This window comes from Micrasema longulum, unplaced genomic scaffold (genome assembly GCF_059751315.1).
Source record: "Micrasema longulum isolate JH-2025_06_02 unplaced genomic scaffold, ASM5975131v1 h1tg000045l, whole genome shotgun sequence".
Lineage (NCBI taxonomy): Eukaryota > Metazoa > Arthropoda > Insecta > Trichoptera > Brachycentridae > Micrasema > Micrasema longulum.
The window spans coordinates 994404-1020141 of NW_028277252.1; the positions used below are offsets into that span (position 1 = coordinate 994404).

The window sequence follows — 25738 nt, forward strand, 5'->3', positions numbered from 1 at the left end:
TCAAATTGACGAGCTGTAACAAAACCTAAGTACTGAACGTTACACATCTATCTACATTCATAATATCAACCCTGATGATGGACTCTGTAATCCGATCCGAAACGTCGCGTCGGTAAAGAGTTCGATCGACACACGACATAATAACACAGAAAAACTTATTGTGCGAATGAAAAACTAAAGCATTTCATAAATTTCTTAATGAGAAATAAACGATATGGATTTTTTATTTATTTTGAATCTTGAAATAGGGCACACATAAACATATTATTGTGTGTGCTTTAATAATAACAATGTACACATATTTCATTTATAAGTTGTTTAACACATATTTCTTAACTTTCTGTTCGAATTTAGTTTTTTTTTTAATTCATTAATGTTTTTTTCCCATATCATAATATTTTTTTACTGTCTTTTATAAAATTAAATTTTTTGACTTCGCCTTTTTTCTAAATGGGAGTCTGATTTTCACCTTTTCTCCGGTATTGCAATCGTGTTCGTGTTGACTTTGATAATTTTTTTCCCAAAATTCTGTGTTTATTTTTAAATTAAGAAATACACAAATATCACCGTATTGTAAAATTATAAAACGAAGGATGATAAAACATATAGAATACATCAAAAAATAAACGCTACTGTAACGTATAATTTTTAATTCTTTGTCCTAAATGTTTTTTGGATAAATGCAACTATAATAAATATAGGTACCAGTCTCGAAGATGTCGCGATGAAACTAGCCCGAGGTTATTCCAAATTTGTGAATGTAAATAGCAATTCTCCTCTTTTCTATAATTAATCGATATTACGCTAAATAAGCTTCACAATTCCAGTTCTTAAAATATATATTGTGTCCATTGGTTGGTTAACCCAGACGACGCGGTAGCCATTAGATATTCAATAACTTTAAAAGGTTTTCAAAAACCACGTACGAAGTCCATATAATGGCGGCCGCCTTTCTCCGTGCGGTGTCAACATGATATTCAGATATCATCTCTCGACAGAAACATTTCCCAAATGATCGTTTTTATCTCTTTATCTTGCTCCCATACGCCGTCTCCGAGACCCGACCCTCTCACCCTCCCACCCTCCCACGCGGACACATAAAACATTATATCCGCATAACCCAATCATGATTGACGGAATATTTTACATCTCACTTTAGCCTCCAAAGAGCGACCCTAGAAAGGGTAAAATCCTGAAAGTTTAGACTCCTAAAAACAACTCAATTTAAGTACGAGAATGGAAAAAAATTGCTATTTATTTTTCATTTGTCTTATTCTTTATAATAATAAAAATACGTAGATAGTTTTATTCCACTTTTATTTATAAATTTTTACCAGTGACCGACACCGTCAGACTGGTGGGAGACTAAACAAATTTCTATGTTAAATACAAGTGCAAGCAGGGGTTGTAAATTATGATTTTATTTAATTATGGAAATAAAAGAATTTAAATTAAAATTATTAAAGTATAGGGTAATAACAATTATAAGAACATAAGTTTTGTTTGAATGTATATAATAAAAACTGGTGTAAATAATATAATTTTATGAAGTTTTATAATTCAAATGTATTTAAATTATATTTATTTAAATTTAATTAAAACTATAACCGGGGCCGCTGGTTGGTAGTTCCATTGACAGCTATGTCCCCCGGACCCGAGGTAATTAAGTGATTCTCTGAAAGCGAAATTCCCGGCAGTTAATTCTTATCGATTAGTTTCATTGTTTGTATTTTAATGGATACAATAATGGGGAAAAAACGTGTGTTACCTGATCGTTTAATATTATTTTATCGGGGAAATTCTTTAATCGGTTTATTTCTAAAATTCAAGTTTATCTCATTTTTGGCTTTTACTGCATGTGTGAAGGAATCGAACATTTGTATTTTTATCAAAAACATGATTTGACTCAATAAGGTGGTTCGCAAACGTGGAGTTTTCCTTGCTAGTTCTCCAACTTTGGAAGTGTTCGTTAATCCTAGTTTTGAACGGTCTTATTATTAATCAAAGATTCGATTCTTTCGATCGAAGTATGAGTTAAATATTTTTATATGATAATAATAAATCTCCACGACAGGTAATTATTATTTGCCGCATCCGTGCAGTGCGTCCGAATGTTTAATAATATGTTTAATGAACCAAGGAAACGTATAATGTTTCTTGTGTAAGTGTGCACTTTTAAATGTTTTGTATGAAAACTTCATGTCGCGTACACATAAGCAAAGTTCATTGAAGATTTGAATGGCCTCTACATATCCTTAATGTCATTTAGATGAAAACTATTTTGAAATATCATGTCATTTTCACTGTTTGTCAACACAAAAATCGTAGTAGGAACCTACTGGTTTATCATAAAATATCAATTTAAATTGCAATGCCTTCATTTTTTAAAAACAAATATTAATGTAATACTAATTACGTATAACTTATTAAATATCGATAGTAGATGACCTTTCAACATAAAAAATACACTTACAGACAGTGTGATAGCTATGATAACGAGCTACACAAAACTGTGTATAAGTCAATATATTATATATCTATCTTTCTTACACAAATATTTACATAAGTACCGTAACTTTTTTGTATTTTTTTAATCGATGAGAGCTACGCAATATTAGCTTACTAACAAAATCTGAGATGGAACTAGTAAAGAAATGACGTGTTTAACATACGTCTGTGTGCAGTACCTATTATAATAAAAATATACTTATATATATTTTTGTTAATAAATTAAAATGTTGCTAGATCCACAAGTTTCTTAATTCTAGGCAATAAAAGTAGAGATCAGTAACAGATGCTTTTGGTCTAAGCTGATCTCCTGAAGAGGCCACTGGACTGGACTAAATAAGATAGATGCTCAGAACAAATACATTGATAGCCAAATCTTCGGATGAAAGATGACGAAGAAGGTTTTTACTCTTTATATGGTGATATAATTAAGTCGAATAATATTAATCAGGAAAACTTCCCCGCGAGATTTCTTAATAATATGATAAGAGTCCGCCATAAAGCTTGTTAATTTATTATTATGCATGTTAATTTTCTCGGAATTAGATTAAAAAACCTTGTTTGTGTAATTTTAGTAAAACAAGTTAATTAATAACTACAAGCCATCATTTGCTGCCTCTGGGGAGAGGATTCCCTTTGAACCGCATAGTTAGTTAATCATTTGCAAGTTTCTGACGTGTGTTATATAATATTATGTAGGACAATATGTTAACATTATTAAGTCGCCTTATACTATTATTGACATTATCAGTACTCTTTGATCGTACAAATTTTGTTTAAAAGTATGTAACATTTTTATGTAATGACGTAAAGGTACTAGATATAAAATATTTTATAAAATATCTGATGTTTTATATAAATTACATAAGGTAATGGCATCAGTAATGGACTGCACCTTAGTTATGGACAAAAGTTTATTAAATCCTTTAAAATAAGAAATATTCAACATATTTTTATACTGGCAAAAATGAATCATAAACTATAGATATTTATCTATCAACCGGGATGCATATCGCGACAATCGGCTATTACGTTAAAAAATAGCTAGCATTTAAAGGCACCAATCGAACGGCGTTAGCGAAATTCATAATTTCTTGCAGAAATAATTAGTGAGGTGAGTAACTATTTTGTAATTAGTTGGTAGAAATTTTAGTAATTACTTATTGAAATATTAAATAATACGTTTTCTAGACATACCGTAGATACGAAATCAATCTAAATTCATACCTAGCTACTTGTATATTTTGTCAAATTTGAATGTTCATAACTGACTACCGATTTTCATCTTAGACCAGTGATGGACAAAATGTCCATAAATTGAGTCAAATAGTTTATCTGTGTTTTCATCGCAGTTACCTTCAATTTAAGTCTGTCGTGCCGTCTTTGTTGTACATTATGTTTGTGGTACCGATAAGTGTACGCAATTTAGTCATGGACATGGGTGTCCAATACTGGTTGTCCATAAGTGGATCTTAAATAAAGGTATATTTTGTGTTTTCTTTTCTAGCCATGGCACCCAAAAAAAAATATACGCCAAAACAAATGGGACGTGCCGTAGATGCAGTGAACAGGGGGGAAGCAGTAGGGGCAGCGGCGTTAAAATATGGTGTACCACAAATAAAGAACCCAGGAATAATTGAAAACAAACTTTTTTCTTTGTTTGAAATTAGTACAATGACGTTATCTATTGGAAACACCTTCAGATGGTCGGAAAAAACCGATAAGATTTGGTACAAAATAGAAGACATTGTGGAAAGGATAAATGATCCTGTACAGCAAAATAAAAGATGTTTTTTTTAAAGTAATGAAGATGGAAAAATATTTACCTAATATCTATATGACCTAAAGAGATTTTGTTACTCATACGTCCAATGCTGGACGTCCATTACTGGACGTTGTCCATTAATGGGTGTCCATAATTAGATTTTGTCTGTCCATCACTGATGATTAGAAGTAACTATGGTTTTTCTATTTTTTTATTTAAACCTGTAACCCGTTATTAATTTTACTATTAAAAAAAGATTTCCAACATACCGTACTATAATTATTTCACATCGTCTGATTTCCTTTTGTTAAAAATGGATCGTAGGGTTATGAAGTCTAAAAACATTTTCTAAAACTGTCCATCACTGGTGCCTTTACCTCCCCTGTTTTTGTATTAAGCAAATTTGTAAATAATATAACTGTTTAGTTGTTTTGCCGATTTACTTATAAAATCTTCATAAAGAAAAATATGATCTCCACATTTTTACTTTGAATGCATATAAATAACTTTTTAATATTCGATCAAGATAATTGTTTCAGCATATTCATAATTTATTTATTTGATTAAAAATTGTGACGATTTTAAAATAATTTAAGAACTTCTACATTTGAGCGCTTGAATAGTTACGTTTTTTTTCAATTAGATGCTGTCGGAATGCGATCTCTCAGGTGAATGGGTGGTAAAACTAGGTACGATAGGTGCATAAATATCAAGATCCGTGCATTACGTAAGGTTACTATAGTGTAAGGATCTGGTGGTGGAAACTCATACAGGAGAAGCCGGACTATTGACAGGCATAAGCAGATCTTCCGTTCCACTTTGAGAGGGTTCGGCATTTTGTGTCCTATTTTTATTTATTTCAACAATCACCTTTACTATTTTTACCATGTATGATATTACCTCATGCGATAAGCCCTTATGATTTATTACTGTTACGATATCTTCTAGGTCCTCATCCAGACTTCTGCATCGCGCCTCCAGCTGCATTCGCTTTAAGCTGAAAATGGGACAGTGCTTCAACAAATGAGGGACATCTTGGGGTGTCTCTCATCACATGGACAGCTATTGATTTCTGAGAGCTTGAAACGGTGAAGAAAGCTCATAAAACATCCGTGGCCTGTAAGGATTTGAGTCAGTTCGTAGCCAACTTGCTGCGTTTTCTTGAAATCAAAAGCATTACGTAAGGTTGAGAGAGGCATTATCTACAAGATCAAGAAATGAGTTCTACGTTGGTTTTGGCATGTAGAGCGAATGGACAGCGAAAGAACGGCTTAAAAGATTTACGATGCGAATATTGATGGATGCAGAAATCGAGGAAGAAAAAGAAAGACGTGGCATCTCCAAATCCATGAAATACTTGAAGATGGACATGTCAAAAGTCGTGACAGTCAGAGAGCGTGATGATTTGTTTGTTTATTTAATTGGACGGGATTAAGTTAACAGTAAAGTTATGAAATAACAATGATTTATTAGCACCAATGGAAAATGACAATGTATTATATTTTTATTATGAAAAAGGCTTATAATATTTGTACCTACTATTAACTCAGTGTAAGTCCCTCTCTAAGCACGTGAGCTTGTCTTTCTTGGAAAGGAATAGAATTCAAATAACAAAATAAATACTAAACGTATAGATAATGTTATAAAAACTGTAATTAATTTAACTTAATTGCACGTAATACTCGTATATGAAATAAAAAACATTAAATATGCGATTTTGTTTTATTTCGTGGGTATGTATTTTATTTATTCATTTTTTTTCACATTATAAACAACAATAAATAATGTGAGCTCACTGGGGTTACCTGTGCCGAAGACACTTAACAATATACTTTTACATGTGAGCATATTAAAAGAAGACTATTTACAGAGATAAATTATAAAATGTTATGACATACACTACGTATTTATGTTTTATATTTCATTCCTGTATACCTACATTATTTTTATTATAAAACGATCAATAAAAGAACAAAAACATAACATAAACTATACGTTTGTGGAGCAGGTGATTTAATGTTGGTTTGGGCGAATGAGACCATCGATTTCATTTCTACCCATCTCTACTTTTTATTTTTTTATAGTCTTTTTGAACATTTTCACATTCATTATTAATTTTATTTATCCATATTATATTAACATAAATATATAACTTGTACAGGGGAAAAATAGCTTTTCCTTAAGGGATATAAAATTTAAATATTCATATAACCGTTTTTAACAACACGTAAACTGTCACAAAAAAATTCACGTATTTCACGAAACTATTCTCCAGGCCACGCTTAAAATAGTTAATTCATTTTCGTAATTTTTTCAATCAAATTGGATAGACCAAACCCATCGGCGGCAGTCTTTAGCATTCCCCCGATAAATTAACAGAAAAGGGTTGCTTATCAACTTTTCGTTTGTAATCCCGGCGGACTTATCGCCATTTTGATTAATTAATTACACCTTCAATATTATGACTCTCGAAATGGCTGACCTGACACGTGATGTGACGCCCTTTTGGGGGTCATTTGTTAAGGAGAGCCATACCTTGTCTACCCGGGGGGATCAAATCACTCGGTAATTTGGAGATAGCGTTGACCACTTTTCAGCCGACGCGATGTATGTGCGATAGCGAATATCACTACTTTTAGGGAAATTATAATGTCGTAATGACGCCTTGTCCAAAGTACCTGTTTAGTTTTTTGGAATGTTTAATCTATTTCTATAAATTTTAAATACCTTTTAAACATTAAACAAAATAATGTCGAAAGATAAAACAAAAATAAAATCTTATGACTTTCTACTTACAGTGCGTTCAAATGTTTAATAATGTGTTGCTTGACTGATCTTTTTATTTATTTATGGGAGTTGCTTTATTATTTACCTTGCTTATAATATACAAGGTTTATATTTAAAAAATTGATTTTTCTGCAATTAAATATCTTAAAATTTATCTAAACTATTGGGATCAGGAGGGATATATTAATGTGGGCTAATCAGGAACTTCTCAGCATTTGCTCACGTGGAGAGGAAACCACTTAAAACTCTTCAGGAGAAGCCGGCCTGTTGTTCTGCCTGAAACACGGAGCAAAAATTGCCGAGTTTCAACTTTCTCGACGGCAGCTCTCTGACGCCATCGTAAGGTACAAAAGCTGCACCCACTTTGCCGTCCAAGAGACTGCCGTCCGTGTAGATCCTCAGCTCTTCCCGCGCTGTCCCAGGCAGAACCTAATCATCGTAGCCGTGATCTATCGGATAGCGCTCCGCCGGATGAGGAAGTGAGAAACAGTCTCCAACTCCCTGGTAAAATCTGTCCTGCGGCAAGTCTTGCAAGGTGAGGCTCCTCTTCACCTCATATGCTGCTTAGTCAAGATCAGTCGATCTAAATTAGTTGCAACATAGAGAGTAAACATTTTTGAAAAGGAATATGAAAGTCTAGGCTTTTCTCTTAGCTGGTTTAAGTGGCCACTTTACTCACTGTAACATTCACCATTTTGCCTATGTTTAAAATTTTTCCTCAACTCTTCCATTTTTTGTAAAGCAAAATAGCTAAACCTTATCATGTGGGTGAGATTCATCCAGCTGAACCATTTCACCTACTAGGCAACGCCTAAAAACAATTTTTTTTTTCAATTTTTTTTACTTGTCCTTATACCAGTTAGTTTAATCAACAATGTTTTGAGTATGTCCAAATGTTTGTAGTTTTAGGGGAGAGTTAAAACTGTTTTCACTTCGATTGTAAATGTTATTGCGTTCTGTATCGATACATTTTTTTCAACACTACGGATATACAATTAATACTTGTCGATATAAATAATATATATAAACAGATAAAAAACAGTATTTCAAAAGATAAATCAAAATCTGGCTAAAGAAAATTAGGAAAGAAGAAATATAAATAATATTTTAATGACATTTGAAATATGTTAAAAGAATATATTTGAACACTCTTTGATTCTCCTTAGAACCTGGTGAGGAGGACTCTTATAAAAAATGTTTTATATTACAAATTTATTTTTTAAATATATAAGTAGGTTCTTTGAAGCCTTCACAGATTACGCCAAAATATAATTTTTAACCATTTGTGAATTTACGAGTTTTACAAGTTAGGGTGACATTATAACTAATTATTTCAATTCAATTTAATTCATTCATTAAAAAAAAAATAACGTATCCATTACGAGCTTAAATTCAAGACGTTGGAGAAAAGTAGTGGGAGAATCCTGCTCCGGAAAACCCCTTCGGATACATGGAACAGATCAACATCCAGAGCGATGTTCTTTAACTTAGCGGTAGCCCTTCCACCACGCCAGTACACATAGTGAATCCTAACATCGTCAATGCTTTACCACTGATTGCCTCTATGTGATGATGAAATGACAGGGTGCTGCACAAATCTAACTTCCTGCCCCTATAGTGAAATACCTGACCGAACACTTGGAAACATTAAACTTAAGTTTATTTCGCCTTCCCCATTTACATATATTAGATATATCTACTTGGAGAAGACGAAAATCGTCCAAAGTTGACACCTTTAAGTAAAGTTTTAAGTCATACGTAAATATTATTAATGAAAATAGAGAACAACAATGGACTCGGGTTAGAGCCTTGCGGGATACCTAAGAAAGTATAGAAAGACGCGAATAGACCGTAGGAGACGTATTAGCTTATATTTTTGAGGTAGCTTGCCATTAATTTTAACATACCATCCGAGAAACCGATCTCATACAGCTTTTTAATAAGACATCATGGTCATCAGTATCAAAAGCCTTGGTGAAGTCATTATATGAACAGTTTCCCTATCGTCTTGCTTCCGAGACGTAGTTGGTGAAAACCATTAGATTTGTCTCAGCCGAGTGGCCTTTCTTGACCCCATGTTATTCATCAATAATAAATAGTTATACTTGGGAAGCGGCGATTTTACATATTATGATTTCAAATACCTTCGCTGGTGCAGAAAGAATAGCTACTTCAGCTACTGGTCTGCAATTTTCTATGGGTGAAGATTATACAAAAAACAAAGTGTTTTTTTTTATCAGTTCCACGTAATCTTTTAGGAAGAATGACAGAATAAAATCTAGTCCGAGAGAATTGGTAGGTATTACTTATTTTTTTAGTAGTGTCGGCCACATCTTTCTTGTTGATATTTTGAACATCAATAAACTGTGTACCGTTCTGTGAATATTATTTAGCATTATTACCATTCAAAAGCGGTGGTTAATTGCTATAGACTGTTTTGAGATGACCTCCAAACGCCTCAGCTATGTTTGCACCCCGAACCTATTTATCACTCTATGTCGTGAAGTCAACATTCCTGCCTTCTGCCTTTTACGACCTTATGTAGTCACAAAAAGTATTATTTAGATACTTCTTCCATAAAATGGATTGTATTTAGTATTTACAAATGAAACTATACATCTGTTTTGTTTTTTACAATTGCAGTACAATATTAAAGCATTTTTTTTTTCATCACACACAATACGTTTCTGCGCAGTACGTTCGATCATGATGAAAGTCTGTTAGAGAGTTAATAAAGGCACTGAATGAAATTTAATTTCACCCACGAATTAAAATTCTAATTTCCTAGCGCTTGTAATGTGCCTATTTAACTGTAAATTATGTATTTAATCTTTCTTTTCATAATTCATCATATAATGATAAGAATAATTTGTTTGAAAAATAAATGTCAAAAAACAAATATTGTTACGTGCTTATCCCTTAGTGAGTTTATCCCAAAATTCTTAAGGAATATTACATAATATAATGTTTCCTAAATTAATACATTAATAAAACATAAATATAAAAAGTTAGTAAGTACCTACCGGTCAAAAGCAATGTGGTTGAATTTCGCGCTTTTTATTTTTTTCTGCACCTGGCAACATCTAGCAACTGGCAATTCGAAGCTTGAATTTTTCATTTGACGTATCGCTGATTTATCTGTCAAATTAAAATGAGTAAACAACTTTAACTAGTGAACAAAGAACATAGTCGTTTTGTCGATCTCAAAGTTGTCTCCCATAAATAATAATGTTTTCTAAAAGAATGCGCATAAGTTCTTTGATATTTTGTTTCTTGCATATTATTTCTTATGGAGACTCTTATAAGCCAGTTGTTATTTTACACGGAGTCCTAACTGGAGCCGAAAGTATGGTGCTAATTGCTAATAGGATTCAAGAGGTTTGTTTTTTTATAATATAATCAACCAAAAACAATGCCAATTATTACTACTTATCTTGACTCGATACTCGCACAGTTACATTAACCTTTCCAATCAAGTTACTCATGTTTACATAATCGCATATATTATCTCCTATTACTTTTTCTATAAATTTGTTTATAATTTATTACTGTTAAGCGATAAATCAATCATTGATTGGCCTGATTCATTACTTATGTATTTAATAAAATAAATAAATTAGTTAATAATTTAATATGTATTGCATAAGAAGGGTCTGGAAGAAACTTGACAGAGATAACCCTTCAGAAAATTGAATGGTTTTGCAGCCCAGTAAAAGCACCAGTTTAAATTGATGTTAAATAAATCTCTAGTTTGTTTTAAATAATTTAGAATGTTGTTGTAACTAGTTGGCCTTATTTTTTTATTAATATATTTCAAGGAAAGTAAAAGAAAGAATCTGCATTTTAAAAAAAAACCTACACTATCTGAAAGCTAAAATTTAGCATAAACAAAATTAATCAGAAATTCATAAAAATTTTGGAAAAAGAGAAACATCACCACCTGCAGTTGACGTAAACAGTCCTAGTGGACTGTCAACCGTGCAATGTATTTTTTTTTTTTTTTAAACTTTCACATCAATATTTTATTTCTGTGTCCAAGTGGGATAAAAATATAGTTATGTCCGTAAAATAGAATTATAACCCTGGATGTGTGTTTTCGACTCGATAGCTAGTTTCCGATAATATCCTGATATAAATGATAATGATATAATGCCTGAGGTCCTGGGTTCGATTCCCAGAAAATAAAGTCAAATTATTTGTTTGTTCAGTTGCCAGTCCAGGGACAGATAAATATTGCAGTGAAAGTACTTCCTCCACCCACCTCAAACCTGTTTTAAAGGCTGCGGGTTTTCTCTATCAGTTTCGCTCAAACAATAAAAGCGATGTTTTTTGTCAAGAAATGAATTTCTCTTTTAAACTTTCAATTTCATATATCGCATTTTTAATTTAATTTAACTATATTATTATTAATTGAATCGACATTCACTTTGTAACACTTCTTAATAATTTAACTCTACTACTTTCACTGCTCCTTTCACTGTGAGAGCCTTTGTCGTATATTGTCATTCTTCCTCACGACCACATTGCAAACATGAATGCTAGCAAAAACTGTGTTTACTTTTATCAAATTCAATTACAAAAGTTTTAGTCTATAGTAATTCAATTTTAAATTTAATAACATCGAATGACATTATTATTATTTGTTAATTTCTTAATTCAGACACCCTTCATACAAGTCACCAAAGGTAAATTCCATAATCGTGTATCTAACACCACTTATTTAAAGGTTATTAAATACATTGAAAAGATTGTTAGTAGGTACTATGTTAGACCATTTAAACAACGGGGATTAGATAGGTAACACTACTTCCCTTTGGTGGGAAAGGACGGCATAAAATATTCATTCAGTTCATACCCAGAGATAATATACTAAATTTACCAACCATTCTCTCAAGAGTTTGACAAATATCAGTCACCATATTATAGGGCACAAACTTGTTGAAATCCGGCGCTCCCCAAACACTAGATTTAGAGATCGTGCTTTTGCCGCCGCCAGCCCCTCTGCCTGGAACCAATTGCCTTCAAACTTACGAATCATCGACAGTCCCAGTCAGTTCAGATCCCAACTAAAATCCCACTTCTTTAAACTATCATACCCTCAATTTTAAATCTGGAAATATAATGTATCACTTAAGTTTAGTTAGAATGTAAGTTTAGATATAAAATTTTAAAGCGCCCTTGAGGTGATTTTTTACAAAAATGGCGCTATACAAATCAGCCAAATATTATTATTATTATATTATGAGAATTTCTCTACCCAAGAGCTAACAAAACTGAGTAAATAATCTGAAATTCCTACCGTTTTGAACGAAGTCAGGATTCCAAACTGGTCTGGAAACATCTATCAAACTGTCCAACATTACTGATGAAATATTGCAGTGGAAAACCACCTTCAAAATGAATATTTCATGCCTACAATGCCAGAAATCCAACCTGGGACCTCAGGCATGGTAGATGAACACGCCGATGACTACACTACTAGACAGGTTCATTTCCATTACATTTTCTTTTTCAGGATGTTTACTTGAGAATAGCTATCAAGTAAAAAACACTCATCCAGGATTCCGATTATTTTTTACAAATAACTTAATTTTCTTATTTTTCACATCCACCTGGACTCGGACAAAAATATTTATTTTTATAACTCTTTTATATTTGTACTGCAGGCGCATCCTGGAACTATTGTGTATAATTTTGATAGATTCGGAGGATGGTCAAGTCTGGAACCAATGTGGCACCAAGTTCAAGAAATGGGAAAAGACTTAGCCAATATCTCTGCAACTCATCCAGAAGGAATCCATTTATTAGGTAAGTAACTAACATTTGGTCAAATATTTAAGAATTTACCCTAAAAAATACTTTCAAAATAAAACAGTAGGTTTAATAATACTGCCAGAAACAAATCATCGTAAAAATGTCGCCGTAAAAATCTCAAAATGATTCCTGTTGATGCCAGTAATTTGAGGACATGTTTGAATTGAATTATTTCATGCCTTATCTTAATTAATAGATTAAAGTGTAAAGTACCAACAATTTTGTCTATTCACTCAGTTGTAAAATATTTTAAGCATAAATGATATATGTATATACATGAATTATTAGTCAAACAACATAATATAATCTTTTCATAACAATTTAGAAAATAATTTTAACTCTGCCTTATTGTCTTATGGTGATAATAGTTTGATATGAGATACTAAATTCTAAAATTGATAACAATGTAAGTAATTTTGCATTGTGAGTTTTTATTTGTAAGTAAAATACCTGCCGCTTTGTTTAAAAAGCCTAAAATCATCTTGACTTATTAAGTGTACAACTTTGCTTCTGCCATTTTTTTTCCGAAATCCGAAGCCTTATTGTAAAAAACTACATTTATGATTCAAAGTATTGTTCATCGTTGACCACTACATTCTCTTATCTTTTGGGCAGCATACGAATCCTGCGTTGAAAAAATTGGTCATCTTTTGAAGCGATCCACAAATCGATCCAATTTTTTACTTTTTCATAAGGCCGAAAGTGCTGGTCAGCCAGGCCATGTGCCATTGATCGAAACAAGTGATAGGTAAAGGGAGTAACGTCTGGAGAATACAACAGTTGGGGTAGGACTTCCCATTTAAACACTTCCAAGTATGTTTTGACCACTTTCATAACTTGGGGTCGAGCATTGTCATGCAGCAAAATCACTTTATCATGTCTCTCGCTGTATTTCAACTGTTTGTCTTTCAATGCTCTGCTCAAACGCATTAATTGTGTTCGATACGATCGCCTGTGATTGTTTCACTCAGTTTTAACAGCTCATAACCCACTACGCCGAGCTGGTCCCACCAAGTACAGAGCATGACCTTAGAGCTGTAAATATTTGGTTTAACCGTTGACTTGATTTTCTGCACTTAGGGTTATTGTAATGGACCCATTTTTCGTCCCTAGTCACAATGGGATGCAGAAATCCTTTCCTTCTTTGCCTTTCAAGCAACTGTTCACAAGCAAATATAAGATGTTCAACATCTCTCAGTTTCAACGCTTACTACACCCAATTTTCTTGCCTCGGAATCATTCTCATGGTTTTGAGGCGTTTTGAAATTCCTTGTTGAGTCACTCCTAATAATCGCGCCAATTCTTCTTGATTTTGACACCAGTCTTCATCAAGTAATACCTCTAATTCTGCATCTTCAAAAAACTTCTCTCTTCCACCTGGCTGTCTTCAACGTGAAAATCATCTTTCTTGAAGCGTTGAAACCACTCACGACACGAGTTCTTTCACTAATAGCGGTCTCACCATAAGTATTTGAGAGCATTCGATGAGCCACAGCCGCAGATTTCTTCATATTGAAGCAGAAAATTAAAGCCTCCCACAAATGATGAGAATTGTGTTCGTAAACTAACATTTTCAATCAAGAATAAATTTATGATGCAGACAGAAATCGGCTAAAGTTTCTGAAAGATGCCCAAGTTTATTGCATAATGGCCTCCGTTGTGTAGTGGTCTAGACGCTTGACTCACGCACGGAAGGTTCCGGGTTCGATTCCCGGTGAGAACACAAAAAATAAAAATGTGATTTTTCTCAAGCCTGGATGCTTTGTGATGTAATTCACCACTGTAATTAGGCCTCCTGGCCTGTTGTGGTGCAAAAAAAATGTAAAAAAAAAAAAAAAATGTAAGATCTATTTATTTCAACCACCACTTACCGCTAAAGCTATCTACAGGAAAACAGCGGAAGCAAAGCTCTTAACCTAATACAGCTAATAAAATGAGATGAATAATGACAAAAGAATGATTAAAATGGTACATATAACAAGAATGAATGGTAATGAGGAACAAGGATGACCAAGAAAGACGTGGCATGATCAGATAAACCAAAATCTCAAGTCTAGTCATCTCACAAGCAGACACAACTGAAGGGCATGTATAATAAGATATTGTATGAATGTGGAAGAAGCTAGGAATGTGTTTGTAGCTAGGTCCATTCTCTCTGCGATAGTAGTAGCGTAACATGAAGATGAAATATGAAGTTTTAAAAAAAAAATGTGAACCAAATGATTTGTTTGTTAGGAAAATATTGAACTTAAATATATTTTAGGAATCTATTTGTCATTCTAAATTATATTGTATGTATGGCTTCAGTTATGTTTGTATGAGCCCTGCAACAATGTAGCTTTTTCAATCGGACAGGTTGTTATTATTTACATAACATGTACTAAGTAAACATTAGTTTATCAAATGAAACTTAAAAACAACTCAGTAATTTATAATTGAACTGTAAGATATATCACATATTTGTACACAATATTGTTAAAATATGCAACAACAAACTATAGGGTAAATAACCATTTTAGAAAACGGAAAACATATGATAGAGCAGGGTTCGAACCTATGACTAGCTGATCCGGAGTCTGCGACACTATCCATGGGACCACAACCCTTCTCAAATAATACTATATGCATACAATATTGTGAAATCCTTGCCCCGAGTCCTTATTTCTCGGGCGCAAGTGATCATAAATAACGTTCGTTAACTTCTTTGGTTAATTAATACTCTTATTACCTTCAATATATTATTCATGCTTTTAATACAGTGATATTTATCCAACTCAAAGAACATGTAACCCATAAGGAAGGGCAGAACCCGAATGAATGCAGATCTGGCACCCCATACATTATTCGCGCATATACATATTATTATCTTCAAAACAATTGCCATTAAAAAAATTATAATGGACTCAGTATTGATGTAGACATTTTTAACTGCACGTTGCATTTATACAGAAAATTTCTTCATGGGGTTGATTATTTGGGATAGTTGCTGAATGAGCATCTTGAATGGTTTGTGCTATGTATATGTGCCGCATGTAATGTATATGTTTGAGTATGTTTTATATGTGCGTTCGTGTGTATGTGCGTGGATAGCTCGGAGTGTGCATTCAGTATTTTTATTTATTTTAATTTATTACCAACGATAACCTTCATGGAAAACGCAAATGTTAACAATTATTATTTTTTCACTTGAATTTCTTATTTATTATTTTATTTTGTCACATTTGATGTTTACATCGTTTGCATGATTTATGAAAACTTAATTGGTCTTTTTATGTAAAAAAATTGTTATTTTTAATACTTATTATGTTTAACTGTATATTTTCTGAATAAAACAAAATAATGTTAATAGATGACGAAAGAATGGTAAAACAGATATGTACGGCAAAAATGAATGGTAACGTAGGACGAGGACAACCAAGAAAGACGTGGCATGATCAGATAAATCAAAATCTCAAGTCAAAATTCAATTTGTAGAATCACACTCTTATCACACTTTGTTTATGTTAATGCTGTCACATGTTGCCATTTAATAAATAATGTTGTGGTTATTTATATTAATTTGTATGTTATTTCAGGTTATTCTCAAGGAGGGCTTATTTCTCGGGTGATTCTAGAATCATTCACAAATCACACGGTGCATAACTTTATTTCTCTCAGTTCTCCACAGGGGGGACAGTATGGAGGTAAACTATGAATATTGTACAAATATGTATTAAATAACCTACAGCTTACACTTTTACTCCGTTTTAATGGCTTCATATACTATTTTCATTCTGAAGTGCTAATTCCTCTTTACCTTCTGAAATAACTCAGTGTTTCAATGGGCTTATAATTTATTTTTACACAAAGCCTCTGAATGGCCTGCCTGTCTATTTTGTCAAATGCTCACTTTCATTGCCCAAAATCCAATAAAAACAGATAAATCGGTAGAAATTATAAGGCATTTAAGGAATGAATACAATTGAAATCCATAAAAAACTAGTATTGTTTGAAAACATTTAAATACAATCTTTTTATATAGCAGAAATGGGTATCTTTTAATTTTTAGTAGTTTATGCATTCTCCCCAAATCCAGCCTTGGTTTAAACAAACAAACTCGTTAACTATGGGTATGTTTTTGTGTCACTACTATTTTCAATATTTTACTCTAGGGTGCGTCTATGTGTATTAGTAGGTCGATGGGAATTTTGCTCAAAAAAATATAGAAATTACTACTAGAATTTGAATTCCAATCATAATACTTACTGGTGACCTTTAGTTAACAAAATTGGTTCACAAAACACCCATCCGTCAGTTATTGTTATGAACTGTTAACAGTTCGTAGCACTTACGGAAGTCTGATAAATTGTTTATTAAACCGGTTCATGTTATGAATAAAAAATACACTAATTGGTTTATTGATGCCATCCCTATGCACCTTTAGATATGCATGAGTTCGAAAATATAATCAGTAATAAAAGAAAAATTTAATGAGATTATTGTTTAATAAAATATTTCATGTACTAAATAGTTGAAAACATAATTTGTATTTACAATTTTCCTATATAAATAGATTTACTAATTCACTAATTAAATTTTATGTCATACCACGAAATCTAATGAATTATGTTAATGTCTGTCTTACTTATTGTACTTTCTTCTTTTACAGCCGCTTTCCTGCATTTATTCTTCCCTGGATTAGTCCGGGAATCAGCATTTGAGCTGTTTTATTCCAGAGTTGGACAACACACAGCAGTTGCAAATTACTGGAACGATCCAAGGCATCAGAAATTATTTTACGATTATAGTGTCTTTCTGCCATATGTTAACAATGCAATAAAGTACGTATTAGTTTCAATTTTCATTTCTAAAATTCCTGATAAAATTTAAAATGTGACATTATCCTTTCCCCTTTGTAGTGCAGATGTGGTTGTAAAACCAGATGTTTGTGTTTAGAAATTTCTTAGTTGTTGTCAGAACATCTTTATTATTATGAAATGAAAAAAGTACATACCCATATATTTTTTATATTCCAAATATTAGCATTTTTTAATTGAGTCCATTTTTATATTAAAATATGTATGTATTATTACTATACATAAATTTATAACAGCTTTTATTCAGTCATTTACTTTTATTTTACGCTGTCCATTTCTTGAATGTTCTTATTTTTGTCTTTTCACTTTGGCCTTTCAAATATGTATCACCTGTACATTTTTATTATATTTTCAGATCTGAAAAATCCGATGAATTCAAAGAAGGCTTATTAAAATTGAAAAATATGGTTTTGATTGGGGGTCCAGATGATCAAGTAATTACTCCTTGGCAAAGCAGGTAATTTTATTATTAGTGCCAATTTATTTTTTTAAACCAACCGATTCATAAATATTTCTAAAACGGTTTTATATCTTACTTTTGTTAAATAGCAGATGATTTCCGAAATATTTCAGTTGAAAGAAACCCGTTTAGTACTCGTTTAACTTGATATTATACTTAAATAAAAGTATAAAAACAATAGAAAAAATATATAATAAACCGGGTTGTGTTCCCGTGGCTAGTGTCTTGGACTAGCGGATCAAAGGTCTTGTTCCATTTTCTAATAGTGATATATTTACAACTTGTTGGAAATGGCCCAAAATTGAAATGTTTGTTAATCATAAGAATGCAAATATTTATTTTTTTACTAAAAAAAAAATGCATGTATGTGTGGAAGCAACTCAGAATTTTCTATTGAATACAATACTTTACATATTTTCTGTAAGACCAGCAGTATTGCACCCAGGACGTCAACTCAATAATTAAATCAGACCATGTGTCTAGTGCAACTTACTGGAATACACTAACTCCATTCCCCCCATGGAGACATGAAGAACAAAGAAACACGACCTATAAAAGGACCACAGGGCTTGGTAATACCAGTCATTCGGTTCCAGTATGTAGTCCGGTCACTCAGTTCAAATCACTATCGCCTCACGCTCGTACTCCATAACCGAGTTCTTTACATTATTCACTATGTAATAAATACGCAACAAACATCAACATAGCTTCTTCTGGTGATCTTCAACTGGAGTAGGAGCTCCCACCCCTACAACCAGAAAAATCCTACATCTGTATAACGTAAATGTAAACTTTCTATAAAAAACTGAAATAATTGCAAAGAGACACACGGAGATTTGTAGAAGTGTTAAATAAAGTTGATATTCTTATTTACTAAATATGATTAAATATTAAATGCCTTACTTAAAGAAGTACACTTTGATTTTCCCAATCAGATACAAAACGCATTTGATTATTGACAAAACAGTTTAAGTATTTCATTTATGTATATTACTCAATTTACCTATTTATTTCAGTCACTTCGGATACTATGATCTCAATGAAACGGTTGTCGAACTTAAGTCTCAAGATATTTACACAAAAGATCTCATTGGCTTACAAGCTTTGGATAAAAAGGGGAAACTCCACATCATCACAGTTCCTGGAGTTGATCATTTCATGTGGCACAAGAATGAATCTATTGTAGACGATTATATTCTTCCATATTTAGACTAAGCGTACCATATCGCCGGGTTTCTGGCAAGTTGGTAACTAAAATTTAACTAGATGTGAAATATTTAAAATTTGCAATTTTAAAGTTAAAAGCTCATCCCAAATCAACAATTCAAATAAAATTACAACTTGAATATTATAAAATATTATTTTTGTATGTATAAAGTTCGAAATATTTTTATTTACTTTTTAAACAAAGATTATTTGATGCCATTTATGAAAGCATATCATTTTTCGAAAATTTGTTGTTACCAACTTGTGCCAGAAACCCAGCAATATGCTACGAGTTAATATTGCATGTAAGATATCGTGACAACTAGTATTGAGGCAAAGTTATTGTACAGTAGACTCTATTTCCAGTGGAATAATTCCAAATATATTTACATTATAGTCATAATTCTGTTATCTACACACTAACGGTGCCTGGTCCATCAATCACAGTGCATTTCAACCATTTTTTGTTACATGAAGGTAAAATGAACAGTCTTATGTTTTTTGTGCCAGTCCAGGGACTATGAACTATTGCAGTGCAAAAACACCTTTTCAAACAAATATTTCATATCAACTGTGTTGGGAATCCAACTCCAAAATGTCCTGTTCTTGAGTGGCGCCAAATGCGCTGACTGTAAGATGGTAATCGACAATATACATATGAAATAATAATCTAGACTAATAAGTGAGGGCCTATAAATGCTTTTCCTACAAAAAGTTCTTTCTTTTGACTATTTTGTCTAAAAACTCAAGGCACAATCTATTATTTCATCTATCTGACTAGAAAATTAAATAATATTTGAAGAGATGCATTGACATATGTATTAATACACATAGACATGCCTTGAGCCCTTAATAATGATGACACTTAACTCATGCCAAAATACTCAGTCATGCCTAATGCCAAGTCATTATTCAACTGCCAGCCAGTGGGCTTATGTTTGTGGGTTATGTCACTTTTGTGCTGACTGCCTCAATTTATGTCTCTTTTTATTGAGTTCTACTTCACTTGGGGACAATAATTTATATCTGAAGCTGCATCAAAATATATACACCTTCTATTGGAAACATACAATCAAAGATCCTGCCTAAACATAGAAAATTCCTAGCTAGTCAGAACCTGGTACAATAAACATATTGTGTACAATATAAAACAGAGAAAGTAATTTTTTTTTAAATATGTATTTAAAAATCGATATCATCTTGGGATTGGTGCTTTGCACAAAAAAATTTATAAATATGTAATTATTTTTTATTATGCATCATCCGAGAATATTCCTTTCAAAAGTTTCAATGTTTGATGGCGTCCAGTAGTGACTACTATTTTACTGGTTTTTTTTGTTGCTTTAGACATATTTACTAATATTTATTGTGTCTTTTTAAGTTCGAATAAAGCTTTTTTCTACTTTAACCATAAAAAGTATGTTCACATATACTTATTTCACAATATGCCAGTATGTTAGAATACTTATTCAAACAATAATTGGGCAAGACTTCATTATTCTGACTAATTTTTTCTAAGCTATTCAAACTTCTACTATTATGTTTATAATATACCCACATATAAATAGGAAAAAATGCAGCATTTATAATTTTTTAATTTTAATTTTTCTACATCCTTTTTTATAAATATGTTTCTAGGAAACAATTGAAATTATTATTATTACAATTATAATTTGTTATTTTTATAAAAATTTATTCTTTTAAAAAAAATTGACATTGTATCTTTTGTATCGCCTAAAAAACTTTCTGGTCAAAAAATTCAAATGGCGAATTGAAATGATACAATATTATATTAGTTCCTACAATATTTGCATGTTCCGATTCTTTTAGTCAATATTGCACAGGTAATGAGTTATTTATTATTGAAATATATAAAAATTGCATTTTACATAAATTTGTTTGACACCATCTGTGAATTTTTGTGATAATTCGTATTTCTATTACAGTGGAGTCTTGATTATCCGACCTAAACCGGCCGCGGCAAGGTCGGACAAGCGAAAAGGTCGGATAACACGGAAAATGATAAAAACAACATTTAAAATGTGTTATATAATTTTATTTGCACATTGAAAACTTTTCAAATATGTACATGTAACATAAATAAACAAGGAAACAATGCGCAACACGTCCTCTCAGCGAAAGAGCTATGTAAGCACTGAGGATTGTCACCTGGTGCGCGAATATAATGTGTGCAGTCGGGTAAAGAAAAGGGGCATTGCCCCGGTAGGTCGGATAACTCGGAAGGTCGGATAACCGAAGGTCGGATAACCGAGACTCTACTGTACATATTAGAGGTTTGGACCCCAGTAAAGTTTTCTACATAAAAAAGGTTTGATTCATAGACATTTCATAACTATGTAACTTTAAAAGTTAAATCTTAAAACTGTTATTAAGAAACATCTTTCTCAACACAAGGACATAAGTTTAACTGCTTTTATTGATGTTGAATATCTTCCGTAGCCATAAATGTTTACAGAAAGTCAACACAGTTTTAATTTAGTTTAACCCGGTTAATCAACCAATGACGTCCTTTAAATCCACAGATACTTATTTTTATTTGATGTAATTTAAATATGCAATCTCTAGGTTTATAAATCTTATAGATCGTAAAGCCCTACATACTTCTATATTCCCTTCCCAATTAGGTTTACCATCTCTGTTATTAATTATCTTTCAGTCATAAATTATATTTTGTAAATTTATGGCTCAACATGGGTTTCACTCCACATATGCATAGGAAAAATGATAATAAAATATTTATTTCCTATATAAATAAAGAATAATAATAAAAAATAATGATAATGCACACATACATAATATATCTAATTAACTTTGGCGATGTACCCACATATACCCGCCTAATGCAAAAATGGTTTTATGGAGATTATATAAAAAATGTTCTACCGGTGTCAATTTTTTTTTTTCAAAATACAATTGTCACATGATTAATTTATTTAGCTTTAGATAAAATAAAAATCTTGTATACAATATTTATAATAAATACTCAGGAAAACCATTTTATTTTGTATCATAAATTCAATTATGAAATATTGGCTATCAAAAACCACAGACATTTTATGCAAAAATATTGTAGTTAAATTTTTAATAGTAATTTAACTGTAAAACATCACCTCTGTGTTCTTTTTTTTAAAACACGTTTTTGCATTATTATGATGACAGTAGATTTTTTTAAATGAGATTTTTACAATAAAATTTTTCATTTTTACATACCTAGGGCTCGGATCACAGTGGGAAGTTAACAGAGTTATCTTCAATCGTCTATAAAGTGAAATAGAATTTTCTGCACAAAATGTAAATATTTTTGTTTTTTTCTTTATTTAAAACATGTTCAATTACATTTTACTGACAAAGATACTTCAAATTTTATATATAAATATTCACATTTTGGTTTGAAAAAAACTATTTATAGGATGATTAAAGATAACTCTGTCAACTTCCCTTTGTAATTGGGGCCCAGTTTTATGATACATATTTGTAAAAAAATCTAATGTTTTTGATCAACAAACTGTTAATGATGATGAGATAAGTTGATGTTTGCAACTATTTTTACTATTTTTTTGGTAAATATAAAGAAGTTTTTTGTACAATTTAATTATAGCATTGTTTTTATGTCCAAAAGAGCAATTTTAACTCATTTTTATGCAGCAAACTTTTTAATTGTAAAAAAAAAATCTGTAATTAATCGCCAAAGATGAGTTGTCAGGTTTGCCTCCTCGCATATCATATTTATACTGCCTTTTGTTCCATTACTCATAATAGGATAAATAAAATAAAATTTCAGTGAGTAATTCAAATATATACTTGTAAGTTCTTTATAAGTATGATTTTTTCATCAATCACCATCTAGTTTTTAGTCTCCAAAACTCAATCCCTAGTAAAATGTTCCTATCTTTGTTTATATATGTTTGCTGTGCTTGCTTTCATTGTATAGCTATGAAAATATAACAAGATTTTAATTTTAGTCCTGGAAATGTGATTTATGACAAGACTCACAAGAAATAATACCAAATTACTCTTCCTTCAAATGCATTGTTTGATGAAATCTGTAAATAATTATATTAAATAAGAATATTATCTATATTAGTTGTATATTTATTAGATGTTTATTTTTGCATTCAAAATTTATTCTCAACATATGCCATACGTCTTGACATTTATATTCTCATCATCATCATTCCCTTTCCGCGCCTAATGGTGCATAAGTCACTTCATTGGTACACCAATAGCAGCATATCTTGATAATTAATGATGATGATAATTAATTAATTTTTGTTATATTAAGGTAAGATGATCAGTCTTACGCTTCAGATACCAGTCCAAGAACTATGAAATATTTTAGAGTTAAAACACCCTTTTTAAATAAATATATCATATCAACCATGTCGGGAATCGTACCCGAGACCTCTTGAATGGTAGGCAAACGCGCTGACCATTACACCATGAGGCCGACAGATAATTAAGATATTCTACTGTATAATTATTGTACCTTTGAGAATTATACTTTTAAAAAATATATGTACCTTTTATTTATAATTTATATTAATAAATATACAGCTTATGGAGCTATCCAATCTGCTTCATATCCCTTTTACAAATCTGTATGCAAAGGGTAAACTATGGTAATTACCATAGATGGAATTCCAAATATGATAAAATTGAGTTTTTACTATGTGGAAACCAAACTCTTCATCCTCTATTACGGGGCAAATAGCATTAACTTTTAATTTCTTTGATAACAATGATAATTTTTCATTGTAACTTCACACCACATTAGAGGTTAACAACGGTAAATTCATCATACAACTGTTTACCTCTACCATATTAAATTTTATTATTTTTATTTCTGGTTATAGCGACCATTAGTTTGGAATAAGTAGATTTATCCCTGGCCCTTCCAACTCCAAACCCCTCAAAAAATATATGATCAAACTAGGGCGGTTACCGCAGTAGTATGCCGCGAATTCCAATAGTGAAGCTTGATATAGGATAGATCCTATCTTTACTGTTTATGTATGAAAATACTGAACTTTATAATAAATATACCAGTCTCGGCGTGGCGAAAGCGTTAAAATCAATCATTGGTTATCCTTAAATATGAAAAAAAATGTATAAATAATTTGTTTAAGAGAAAAAAATTATGCTCTTAATTAAAAATACCTAACTATGAGTTTGTTATTTCCTGACAAAAAGTACTTTGCTTTGGTTTATTAAAAAATCTAAACTTATGACATATGAAATTTACAACTTATTGTTGATGTATAGGTACCATTTTAACAGTTTTAATTAAAAATATGTTAAACTGTATTATCATTATAAAAAATACCTATATGATTAATAAATAACACTTATTTTTTACTAATTATAAAAGAGTGTTTATTTCTGTCCTAGAGAAAAAAATCCTTTGGATTTACTATTAACATTAAGAAAACGAAAAAAAATATTATTTAATTTCGAACAAATTTACTTCAAGGCCTCTCATTAAAAAAATACCAGATGTTTAGAGCATTAAATATCAGTAATTTGTTTCACCTGAAAAGTTAAGTTTTTGGACTAACTATAGTTTACCTCTCACATGCAGAAATATGTTGTAAAGTAATAATTAAATAATATTATTTTCTGGTGAGATTTAATAAATAAAGTCCTCTAGAAATTTGTCTTCTTTACTTTGTAAAATGTAGTAATAAATTTATGTGCACTACGATACATTTGATGTTTTACCATTTTGAATATAAATCTCATCATTATTAGGTAAACCATCTTTTATTCTTTATGTTGGATACTCTGTTTTAACCAATCTGCAGTTATTTGGTTTGAGTCTTGGCTAAAATCTTATTTATACAATCTATGTATTTTCACAACGGAAAATAATTTTGAATAATATAGGAAATTATCAAGCTGCCATTCATTCATGTCGGCCTCGTGGTGTAATGGTCAGCGAATTTACCTACCATGCAAAAGGTCTAGGGTTGGATTACCGACATGGTTGATACGAAATATTTATTTTTAAGGGTGTTATAACACTAGAATATTTCATAGTTCTTGGACTGGTACCTGAAGCGTAAGACTGATCATCTTACCTTCATGTTACAAAAATAGTCAAGATAAGCTGCGATTGGTGTACCAATGCAGTGCCCTGTGCACCATTAGGTGCGCAAAATGATGATGACGATAAATTCAACTTCAATAAAACAAATTCTTAGAAAAAAAAACTTAGATTTATGATAATAATGTTGGGTCATGTTTTTATTTATTTATTTTATTAGGTAAACAAACAGTATGTACACATATATTGCCAATTTCTTTGTATATTAGAGTAAGAAA

The 25738-nt window shown here is 31.4% G+C and overlaps 1 protein-coding gene across 1 annotated transcript; it reads left to right on the plus strand.

The window, feature by feature from the left end:
- Positions 1–10160: 10160 nt before the first annotated feature.
- Positions 10161–20547, plus strand: Ppt2 (palmitoyl-protein thioesterase 2). The gene is made up of 6 exons (XM_088228360.1): positions 10161–10438; positions 12727–12868; positions 16450–16557; positions 17523–17694; positions 18086–18187; positions 19207–20547. The coding sequence occupies exons 1-6, from the start codon at positions 10289–10291 to the stop codon at positions 19403–19405; spliced, it is 873 nt and encodes a 290-aa protein (XP_088084486.1). The 5' UTR covers positions 10161–10288; the 3' UTR covers positions 19406–20547.
- Positions 20548–25738: the final 5191 nt, after the last annotated feature.

Excerpts from the sequence above, each read along its gene's own strand:
- Ppt2 (XM_088228360.1), top strand. The coding sequence starts at position 10,289 with ATGTTTTCTAAAAGAATGCGCATAAGTTCTTTGATATTTTGTTTCTTG. Across the intron at positions 10,439-12,726 it reads TTGCTAATAGGATTCAAGAG|GCGCATCCTGGAACTATTGT; the intron begins GTTTGTTTTTTT and ends TTTGTACTGCAG. Across the intron at positions 16,558-17,522 it reads ACAGGGGGGACAGTATGGAG|CCGCTTTCCTGCATTTATTC; the intron begins GTAAACTATGAA and ends CTTCTTTTACAG.